We start from the raw sequence: 12,130 nt of genomic DNA on the forward strand, positions 1-12,130 counted from the left end.
ATTCAAAGACGATACGACCCTTTCAGAAGCCACAGAACTTCCTACAAAACTTGCTGTTCTTTTTTTAAAAAAAGAACAGTTTTATTTAGTAACCGAAAATTTTAACACTACTGGCGTGGTCAATTGATATATCAGTAAAAAAATAAAAATAATTGTTATAACTGAGACCAAATACAGAAAAATACTGGTTATTCAGAACTGAAATACAGATTTTTGGACAATATGGTTGTGGAGATGAAGCAGCGATTAGTATGGTTAATCAGTTATTCAAAAACAGTCTTAATCGCATTTATTAATGTTATACCGCCAACCGGTTTCAACCCGATGTAGGGGTCATCTTCTGGGCGTTTACACTGTGAAATTATAGATATCCGTCGGAAAGACTCCATTATACAACAGCTAAAATTACGTAAATTTAAAATACGTTACCCATTGGTCGACTGCTGGTGGTGTCACTCCTGCCTACATGACGGCAGGAAACTATGCGAGAGTAACTCTTCGTATGGGCTTAAATAGCGTGCTGAGATCACGTGAATAGACGGCAACACCCCCAGCGGCGATCAACGGCACGCTATTTAAGCGCATACGAAGAGTTACTCTCGCATAGTTTCCTGCCGTTATGTAGACAGTAATGACACCACCAGCAGTCGACCAATGGGTAATATATTTGAAATTTACGTAATTTTAGCTGTTGTTTAATGGAGTCTTTCTGACGGATATCTATAATTTCACAGTGTAAACGCCCAGAAGATGACCCCTACGTCGGGTTGAAACCGGTTGGCGGTATAATAATAATAAATGCGATTAAGATTGTTTTTGAATAATTGAAATACCAGTATCAGTTTTAATGGGTCGGTTTTTCCCATCCCAAGACTGCTCCCGTGACGTCCATCCTCACTGATTGTACCACTGTATAATTACGCCTGATTACAGAATGTCTTGTGGCCCTCAGAAGCTTGAACCCTATCGTTGCGGAGGGCGCCCGCACAGCTTAGCTGCCGTGCATATGCTCCGGGCACTGACTGTACGCCGCGCGCTGGTGTTGTTGCAGGTACCGGGACAGAGACCGCGAGGGCTACTACAGCGACCGCAACGAGCTGCTGCGAGAGCGGGAGCGAGAGAGGGAGCGCGACCGAGACGCCGGCTACCTCAGCGACCACAACTCCAGGTACGAGGGGGGTACCCACCCGCAGCCACCAGCACATCCACCACTCCGTCCCCAACCTGTCCCTGGGCGGCCCGCGTCTGCTCTGAGCTCTTCACTGCTTCGGCGCTACCAGCCGTATGCAGCCAAATATTAGTCCTCAGTGGGCAAGCACGCACTTTATCATTTACCGTCGAGGTTGCCAGCTACAATACGAGATGTGTTCAAAAATTAACAGAAAATTTTGTAACTTCGCGAATTGTAATTAGTCTGATTCGCACGATTTTTTCTTTGTTGTGTTGGTCAGCAAGTTCAACCACATGTGACGTCTCGCCATCAGTGCCACGTGACCAGCACCATAACGTCACAGTGGAGGCAGGTGCTGTCAGCCATCCCCCGGGCTTGGTGTTAGGTCCTGTACTCTTTTAATTGTATGTCAATGATGTGTCCCGCTACAAATACCACATGTACTATGATGAGCTCCAATTGCATCTAAAAGGGGAATTTACTTTAAACTTTATACACCTTTAGTGGGCCATTGGAAATGGAAATGATCGTATGGAATTGTCGACCGGGAGGCCCAATTCGGGGGAGTTCGGCCGCCGTATTGTAAGTCCTTTTTGTTGTGACTTGGCAAGACAGCCAAGTCACTATGAAAGGAAGCCGAAAGGCACGCGCTTAAGCTCACGCGGGCTGGCGCGAAGTCGGGAGCAGTTAAGGGAATTAATAGTAGCAAATGAAGTACGTAGTTGATGTAATACTTAACTTTAATCCACAATTGGTGAGCATCTCTCTTGACTGTACATAATTTCCATTTCAGTATAAACTGATAATGGCGCCTTGCTAGGTCGTAGCAAATGAAGTAGCTGAAGGCTATGCTAACTATCGTTTCGGCAAATGAGAGCGTATGTGTCAGTGTAGCATCGCTAGCAAAGTCTGCTGTACAACTGGGGCGAGTGCCAGGACGTCTCTCTAGACCTGCCGTGTGGTGGCGCTCGGTCTGCAATCACTGACAGTGGCGACACGCGGGTCCGACGTATACTACCGGACCGCGGCCGATTTAAAGGCTACCACCTAGCAAGTCTGGCGGTGACACCACACTTTTTAGGTGACGCCACATCGGCAACTTGCGGGTCAATGATGATGCAAATGATGATGGACACACAACACCCAGTCTCCTGCTGGGAATCGAACCCGGGCCCCCTGTGTGGTAGGAGGTAACGCTACCGCTACGCTACGTAGGCGGGCAGTGGGCAATTAAAACAACATAATGTGCAAGCAGCAAGGCGCACTACTCAGGCAATTCCGAGAAAATGGCAAGAGAAGTTTAACGCATCTGTACCTACCTGTGAGTAGGTACAGATAGCAATAACTCTACATCTACATCTACATGGTTACTCTGCAATTCACACTTAAGTGCCTGGCAGACGATTCATCCAACCATTTTCATACTACATCTCCACCATTCCACTTTCGAATGGCACGTGGGAAAAAGGAACACCTCAATCTTTCCGTTCGAGCTCTGATTTCTCTTATTTTATTATGACGATAATTCCTCCCTACGTAGATGGGTGTCAACAAAGTATTTTCACATACAGAAGAGAAAGTTGTCGATTGAAATTTCGCAAATAGATCTCGCCGCAAAGAAAACCGCCTTTGTTTCAGTGACTGCCATTCCAACTCGCGTATCACATCAGTGACACTCTCACCCCTATGGCGCGATAACACGAAACGAGCTGCCGTTCTTTGCACTTTTACGATGTCCTCCGTGAACCCTACCTTGTATGGATCCCATATCGAGCAGCAGTATTCCAGCAGAGGACGTACAAGTGTAATGTAGGCTGTCTCTTTAGTGCGTTTGTCGCATATTCTAAGTGTTCTGCCAACGAAGCGCAGTCTTTGCTTCGCCTTCCCCACAATATTATCTATGTCCTCTTTCAAATTTAAGTTGCTCGTAATTGTAATTCCTAGGTACTTAGTCGAATTGACAGCCCTTAGATTTGTGCAATTTATCGTATACCCAAAATTTATCGGATTTATTTTAGTAGCCATGTCGATGACCTCGCACTTTTCTTTGTTTAGTGCCTATTCCCACTTTTCGCACCATACAGAAATTCTCTATAGATCATTTCGTAATTGGAATTGATCGTCTGATGATTTTACCAGACGGTAAATTACGGTGGCATCTGCAAACAATGTAAGGGGGCTGCTCAGATTGTCACCTAGATCACTCATCTAAATCAGGAACAGCAGAGGGCCTATGACACTACCTTGCGGAACGCCAGATATCACTTCTGTTCTACTCGATGATTTACCGTCTATCCCTACGAACTGTGACCTCTCTGAGAGGAAATCACGAATCCAGTCACACAACTGAGACTATACTCCACGTGCAGGCAACTTGATTAATAGTTGCTTCTGAGGAACGATATGAAAAGCCTTCTGGAAATCTAGGAATATGGAATCGATCTGAGATCCGTCTTCATGGGAACAAAGAGCTAACTGTGTTGCACAAGCACGATATTTTCTGAATCTGTGTTAGTTACGTATCAATACGTCATTTTCTTCTAGGTGATTCATAATGTTCGAGTACAGTATATGCTCCAAAATCCTACTGCAAATTGAGGTCAGTTATATGGGTCTGTAATTCAATGGACTACTCCTATTTCCTTTCTTGAATATTGGTGTGAACTGTGCTACTTCCCAGTCTTTAGGCCCGGCCGTAGTGGTCGAGCGGTCCTAGGCGCTACAGTCCAGAAGTGCGGGCCCGCTAGGGTCGCAGGTTCGAATCCTGCCTCGGGCATGGATGTGTGTGATGTCCTTAGGTTAGTTAGGTTTAAGTAGTTCTAAGTTCTAGGGGACTGATGACCTCAGAAGTTAAGTCCCATAGTGCTAAGAGCCATTTGAACCATTTTTGAACCAGTCTTTAGGAACAGACGTTTCCTCAAGTGAGCGGTTGTATATGGTTGCCAAAAAAAGGCGCTATTGTGTCTGCATACTCTGAAAGTTATTGTGGTCAAGCAGTTATTTTTCGCGCGTAGCAAGTGCATCGTAGCTCTCCGTCTTCAGGCCTTAAGTGGCCCATCGGGACCGTCCGACCGCCGTGTCATCCTCAGAAGGGGATGCGGACAATAGGAGCGTGTGGTCAGCACACCGCTCTCCCGGTCGTTACGATGGTTTTCTGTGACCGGAGCCGCTACTATTCGGTCGATTAGCTCCTCAATTGGCCTCACGAGCTGAGTGCACCCCGAAAAACGGCAACAGTGCATGGCGGCCCGGATGGTCACCCATCCAAGTGGCGGCCACACCTGACAGCGCTTAACTTCGGTGATCTCACGGGAACCGGTGTACCCACCGCGGCAAGGCCGTTGACCGAGTGCATCGTAGGCGAGGCGATAATTCGAATCCCGTTATCACTCACTTTTTAACATACATTTTTTTCATCAATGGTCACATTATTTAAGTTATATTACATTTGAGAGGTAATATAATGAAAAACACCACTTATAGTGAATTTCATATGTTGTTTGACTGTTTGCAATCTGTAATTAAAGTTTCAAGAACGAGGGACAGGCTTGGATAGCCCATATTAAACTTCGATAAATAATGGTACGAATCACGTTATTCACAATCAGTAATATACAAAGTCGCAATGTGCCGGACCACAAGAGTAATGTGCAATTACTCTTCGCCAGCCGGTGTGGCCCATGCGGTTCTAGGCACTTCAGTCTGGAACCGCGTGACCGCTACGGTCACAGGTTCGAATCCTGCCTCGGGCATGGATGTGTGTGATGTCCTTAGGTTAGTTAGGTTTAAGTAGTTCTAAGTTCTAGGGGACTGATGACCACAGATGTTAAGTTCCATAGTGCTCAGAGCCAATTACTCTTCGGATGTGCTCTCGACATCACACGTTGCAGGATGTTATTTGTCATACAGACGCGGAAACATAAACTGTAACTTCACGCAAATAAACGTGTTTCTTTTTTTTTGTTATATTATCTCTCAAATGTCATATAAAGTAAATAATATGTCCAGTGATGAAAAAATAGATTAATGATTAAATTCGGGAGCCAAACCGCCGCATCATGCACGTTCGTCTTACGAATCTCGAACGCCAATAACTTTTTTTTTTTTCAATTTTGTTCGTTCTAATTGGTCGTAGCGGGCGTTACATGACATCCGTTGAAGTCCGTTGTTGAGCCCTTCACTCAGGTTTTTTATTACCGAGACCATGCAGCTCTCTGACCGAACACGCTGAGTTACCGTGCCAGGGGGTGGCCGAGCAGTTCTAGGCTGTACAGTCTGGAACTGCGCGACCGCTACGGTCGCAGGTTCGAATCCTGCCTCGGGAATGGTTGTGTGTGGTGTCCTTAGGTTAGTTAGGTTTAAGTAGTTCTAGGGGATTGATGACCACAGAAGTTAGGTCCCATAGTGCTCAGAGCCATTTGAACCATTTCTACCATGCCAGCTTTCACTCAGCCACCATGAACTCTAACGGCCGGCACCAACGTACAGATACATAACCCATATAATAGACGCGTAAAACTTCTCTTCCGATTTTCTCGGAATTGCCAGAGTAGTGCCCCTTACTACTTTCCCACTGTATTGTTTCACTGGCATACTAAAGGCGAACAAAGATTGAAGTAAATCTGTGATACCAGAGTCATGGCCTCGCCTCATAAGTGCAAAACCAATAAACTTTAAGACATGTATCGAAAATCTCGATATCGACCTGTGTGCCCTATCAAAATGTGTACAGGATACATGGTTAAACCTCAACCCACACAAAACCCAAACGGAACCTGATTGGTCTTTCTAGGCTCATTAGTCCTAAATATCGGGACTCCTACCATCTTTATCCGTAAATAGAGAAATATAAACGTCTCTTTTTCGGAAAGAGTCCAGGAACAATAACAGACGAAAATCTGAATTGGAATGAGCACGTAACTGCAGTTTGCAAGTAGGATTCTCTACATGCCCTACGAAAATATGAAAGCCTCTTTCCTCTTGACGTGAAAAAGAAACTTGTACAGACACTTACGCTTCCAGTTATTGATTACCGTCATGTTATAGTGCAAGGCCTTTTTCAGAAAAGCTCACGGCGCCTGGAAGTGGTTATGACTGTCTGTGTTCGTTATATCTCTGATGTTCGACTCTTTGATCGAATCTTCTCTGTCCCATTCCATAGTTCAACCACTTTCTCCAAGTGCTTCTCAACAGCAGGAACCCGACTCTGGAATAACCTCCCGCATTATAGTAGAGAACTGAATAACATCTGCAACTTCAGAAGACGGTTAATGACTTATCTACCGAGGCGACAATAAGCATTACCATTGTCCCCGTGGCACTAGTTACTCAAGTAAAAACTTTTTTCCAAACAGAACTTCCTCATTTACCAGTATTCTTAGCCGATGCCGTCTCGTTAAATTTCCTTTTCCCAGAACTCGTTACATCATAAACATCTGTTTTGTACACCAATAAACTATTTTATATTTGTCCCTATTATTGTTATTATTATTATTATTATTATTATCACAATTATGGCACAGCTGTAGTAGTAAAAGTACTGCCGGCATGAGTTTATTAGTTCATACTACTATTTACTCACACTGCCATTTCAGACACTCAAATCATTTTAATTGTACTTGTCATATTAAAAGTTAACCATATCCGTTACTTAGTTTTTTGTCAGCTGTCAAAAAGGTTGCACGCGTTTTGGTAGACTTTTCCTGGCCTTCTCCCTTTATCGTCGTAGAGTCGGCATGTCAACCTGGATTTGGCCGTGTTACTGATAGATAGTAGCCAACCCGCCCGAATAGCCGTGCGTGTTAAACCGCCACTTTCGGAACGGGGATGTACGCCAGTCCCTGATCGAATCCACCCAGTGGGTTAACGACGAGGGTCGGTCTGACGGTCAACCTGGATGTGGTTTTTACGCGGATTCCCTTATCCCGCTAGGAGATTACCGGGCGGGTGCTGAAGTCCCGTCTCGCTTACTCTATACGCACATACTTAGAAACTCGCTCACGTGCACACGCAGACAGTTGGGGCACTCATATTCCGTGCATGGGCGAAACGGGGTGGCGACAGAAAGGGCATCCGGCTACCCCTTCAACTAACCATGCCAAATCCGTCAATAAACATTCCGACCCTGCTCAGAATCAGGACAAAGGCACAAAAAAAGAAAGCGGTAGAGGGCAGCCGGATCCTATCCCTGCCTTCACCCATTCCCCCTGAAAAGAAATTTGTGTGACCCATATATCTGCGTGTAGTGTAGTCCCATATGAAAGTGGGACAACGTGTAAGAAGTCTTTTCGAAGTGTATAATTGACATGGGACGTGGGTAGCATCCCGGTATTCACCTCCTCGGATGCAGGAAACTGGCCGCCGGGTGCATTCGCTCCGGGGCCGGCGCTCCTCCCCTAATCCCGGAAGCGGTGTGCTAACGTGCTCGGATATCCGGGTGGATACACGCGTTTTGCTAGTACATGCGATTATTTGTTCAGTATAAAAATGGATCAGAGAATTTTTATCACATATTGCTAAAACAACGGAATAGAATGCCGCAAAGTTATAGTGATGATAAGTATTGCTTTAGGTGAGTCTGGTGTAAGCGAAACAAGGTTTAAGAGTGGCAAAAGCGTCTTGAAAAATGTCGTAGATGGTAATGAAGATGACTAGCGCTCTGGAAGTCCTGAATAACAACCGGAGAGGCGCTCTTGATGTTGATACGTAAGCATGCTCGTGCCATGAAATGTTTTCCGTTCTTTTCGGTGCGAAACGTGTGACAGGAAAAATTGTTCAGAAATTGTTGAATTTCGAGCGAAAACAGCTGCGGCTGACACTTGCTCAACAGTCTCTAGATGAAGTCAGCAACGATGCAGAACTACTGAAACGTGTCATCATAACTGCTGAAACGTCGGTTTACGAATATGACGTCGAAACTAAGGCTCAGTCGTATCAGAACGCCGAGACCTAAAAAATCTCGACAAGAGCGGAGAAATGTGAAGGTTGTGCTCACTGTTTTCTTGTTTTCTTCGATTCCAGCCTAGTGATGAATGAATTTCTACCAAAAGGTCAAACGATTAGTAAGGAGTACTACTTACAGGTTCAACGCCTTTTGCGTGAAGCAGTAAGAAAAATCTGATTTCTAGCGAAACATTTCAAGGCTCTTCCACTACGAAAATGAACCTATCCACATTTCGTAAATTTTTCCCCAAAAATAATAATGTAGTAATACCCCAGCTTCCATATTCACCAGAGGTGGTCGCCACGTAACGTTGTCAGTTCCTAAAATTAAAGAAAGCTTAAAAGGCCGTTATTTTGGAAATATAGATGATATTCAAAATGAATGTCTGAATGATCTAAGTGTCATCACTAACACCGAGTTCCGGAAGAATTTCGGAAATTGGAAGAAGCGACGTGATAAGTGTATAATATCTCACGGTGACCACTCCGAAGGGGGTAGCACGGATATAGAGGTATAAATAAAATTATTTTCAGAAAATAAAATTTCCTGTTATTTCGTGAACACACCTTATTTATTGAAGGAAGGATGTTAGGGTTCAACGTCAACTCGCTGACGATTCGGAAAGGAAGGGGAAAGAAATCAGCTGTGGACTTTCTAAGGAACCATCCCGCATTCGCGTAGGCTGATTTTCCTAAAGCACGTAGAACTTAAATCTGGTTTGGAATCGAACAACTGTCTTTCGGAATACGAGTCAGGTGTCTTACTACAGTGCTATTAAGTTTTTTTTTCCTAACCATAAGGAGGTATCTCATTCATATTCTCTATAATGCTACAAAAAGCTCCGGTGAAGCTTGATGCACCATTCCAGTGAAGCTTCAGAACAATGTAGGAATCGCATATTGATATCCTAGAAAAAGACGTAGTGGCGATTGTTTACCATTAACTTTGCCCGGTGCCTTGCAGAACGTCGCATGTGCATGAAGGTTAAGGAGAAACGATGAGGTAAGTCACCCATTGTCATAATCAAGCGAAACACATTTTTAACTTGAAAAATTTGCGCTAGAAACTTACTTCATACGCATCAGCACAAGCTGAATAACTTGTTGGCCCTGACTCGCTTTCCTAGTGTAGTTGTCATTCTTGAAATTTTGTCATTTTTACCATTCTTTGTCAATCTTGGATGTTTGTAATTTGTGTTCTTAGCATCTACCTCTTCGAAAACGGATGATAGCTAAAACTGGTCAATAATGGAAAAAAATAATTGGCTGACGGAGAAAAAAGCTGTCGTTTCAGAAATTTTGCATGACTGTGCCTACCTGCAGGAAGAAAAGCAATTAGCACATCCAGTATCATGCCCGAAAGAGAACTGTTTCTGATGCACAATGTCTCATATAGGCACTGGTATTCACTTCTTCTTGTATTAGTGTGAAACCTAATAGCTAATTTGTGTCACACTTTCATTCATGGTGTTGAATTTTCAATTGATTAGATCTTGGACGAAAGCAAATATTTCAACATGACTCCCTAAGGGAGCCTTAGCGTACCAATTTGCCAGTCATGCAGTCCTAGCACTTGCTCTAACATATGGGGGTGAGCGTTAACATTCATGTATGCAAGCACTGTGATGGGACCTATACACTCTACTCCTACAACAATGTGTAATTTATTTGTCAAACTATGTACACTACATTATTTTGTCATTAAAATAAAAGTATTGTCTACAATTATCACATACCATAATGTTGTAGGCCCCTGTATGTTGTGTACGACAGTGTATCTCCAATGTGAACACAGACTATTTTGTGGTTCAATACATGTCAGACTATTTTTAACAAGTTAGAACTAAAATTGTTTTAAAATAGGAGAAGTCGGATGCACGTCATTTATTATGTGAAATAATACATAATACAATAATCACAGGTCCGCAGCTCGTGGTCGTGCGGTAGCGTTCTCGCTTCCCACGCCCGGGTTCCCGGGTTCGATTCCCGGCGGGGTCAGGGATTTTCTCTGCCTCGTGATGACTGGGTGTTGTGTGCTGTCCTTAGGTTGGTTCGGTTTAAGTAGTTCTAAGTTCTAGCGGACTGATGACCATAGATGTTAAGTCCCATAGTGCGCAGAGCCATTTGAACCATTTGAACCAATTATCACACCACTACATCAGTTTAGTATCTCAGTTTTGTTTATTGATTTCTGTGCCATTGTAATTAAATTAATTTACTGAAATTTTAACCAGAATTCCCTCCACGTACTTTAAATCATCATCTGAGCGTGAGAAAATGGTAACATCTCATATATCTGAATGAATATTCCATGTTTATATGTTTAAAATGTTTGGCACACAAACTTCTTATCATGAATCAAAGCCAACAGACACAGCTGGACTTTTGGTCCAGCAATGAATATACACGGAGTTTCACAATTGTTATTAAAGGCTTCTGAGGGTTGTAGAAGAGACTTAGTAGATAAAGTCCTGATAAGGAACCTATAACCATAAATGTACCGTTTCGATGTAAAATAAGTTTGAATATCGCATCATTTTCAAATTTCCAGCCTCGCGGTAGGCACACAGTGGAGCTCTGGCATTTGAGCTCTACAGGAACTTCTCCACATGTGACTCTGTTGTTCGTTGCTCAATTTGTAACAGCGACGCAAGCTTTCATACACACTGTCAACAAGTCCAGATGTGTACAATTTAATTTCTACTGCCATCAGAATCCGTTCAAGGAGGTCTTCTTCCATCTGTACAGGAGATTCTTCGTATGAACCCGCGAGAAAAGGTCAAAAGGAGTTAAATCTGGTGATGGTGGTGGCCAAAGAACTGGTCCAGCTCCACCTATCTATCTCTCATCGTATGTCTAGATGACATGTTGGCCGACGCCACGTGCAAAATGTGTGGGTGCGCCATTACGCTGCAACCACATTTGCTGAAGGAGCTACAGTGGCGAATATTCCAAGTACTTCTAAAGCAGCTTTTTCCGGAATTTGAGGTACCGGAGATCCGTTACGCGGTATGGAAGAAGGCACGGACTAGTAAGACGACCAGCTCGCACACTGATATTGAACAGTTCTTGAAATCCGTGTGGATGCGTGGCATGAGGACTTTCGTCATCTAGAATCTGACTGTTTTAACAGTTGAAAACAGGCTTCATCCTAAAAACAACGGAGCGTAGAAATTACGCCATGCCTTCACAGTGATGTAGAAGCCATTAATTGACACGTAGCGGAAGATCTACCGGAGGCAATGGATGAACGTTCTTCCGGCGCCAACGGTAGAGCTGTTTGCGATGAAGAGCATGCCAAACGCTCGCGCGGGGCACGTCCACCTCACGGGCAGTTTTTCGGCTGTTCATCATTGGGCTCTTTTCCGCGTAACGAAGGACGTCCTCTTCAAGTTAGAGAGTACGGTACATCCGTGGAGCACCACAGTCAACCTTCCTACTGTAGTTGCGAACTACGAATGCACCTGTTTCTCACAGTCGTTGCAGTCGGACGAAAACGCATATGACGGAAAACGTTATTTGTGCATGTGTTCTGCGGCTCTTTTATTATTTCCAGCTTCATCGTAAATTGTTAACATCTCTGTAAATTTTCGTTAACTATCAACATCCCTGTGTACTCCCCAAATGCGTATTTCGCCATTCTGTACCGTACCAGTGGCCCTTACTACCCAAAGACGAAATGACAAGTGAGCAGAACACTGAAGCGGTGGTTGTAAACAAAGGACACATTACGTCAGGGTACTGATGATGGCGCCCACTTCTCATTTTACGTGTGTGCCGCAAAGCGGGCGCTTTGAAAGTTATCTGATCTACAGCATTCTTTTAGATTCAAACAGCAGATTTCCGTAAATGGATTCCTTATGAAAATGTTATGTACGAGGGTAAGTCAATTAGTTATAAAATTTTACTGTAATCAAATGGGAAACTTACAAGAACATGATTTTTGACATAGTCTCCGTGTGTTTCAACGCACTTGGTCCATCGTTGTACAAGCTTCCTGATGCCCTCATGAAAGAA

General features: G+C 43.9%; 1 protein-coding gene across 1 annotated transcript in view; it reads left to right on the forward strand.

Annotated features, from left to right (window-relative positions):
* The window catches only part of LOC126419657 (protein still life, isoform SIF type 1-like), a 255,372-nt gene that overhangs the window by 201,041 nt on the left and 42,201 nt on the right, over positions 1–12,130 (forward strand). Inside the window, exon 9 of the mRNA XM_050086846.1 lies at positions 1,052–1,168. Coding sequence (XP_049942803.1) covers positions 1,052–1,168 — 117 coding nt within the window. The remainder of the gene's footprint in view (positions 1–1,051; positions 1,169–12,130) is intronic.

Source organism: Schistocerca serialis, chromosome 9 (assembly GCF_023864345.2).
Source record: "Schistocerca serialis cubense isolate TAMUIC-IGC-003099 chromosome 9, iqSchSeri2.2, whole genome shotgun sequence".
NCBI classification, from domain to species: domain Eukaryota; kingdom Metazoa; phylum Arthropoda; class Insecta; order Orthoptera; family Acrididae; genus Schistocerca; species Schistocerca serialis.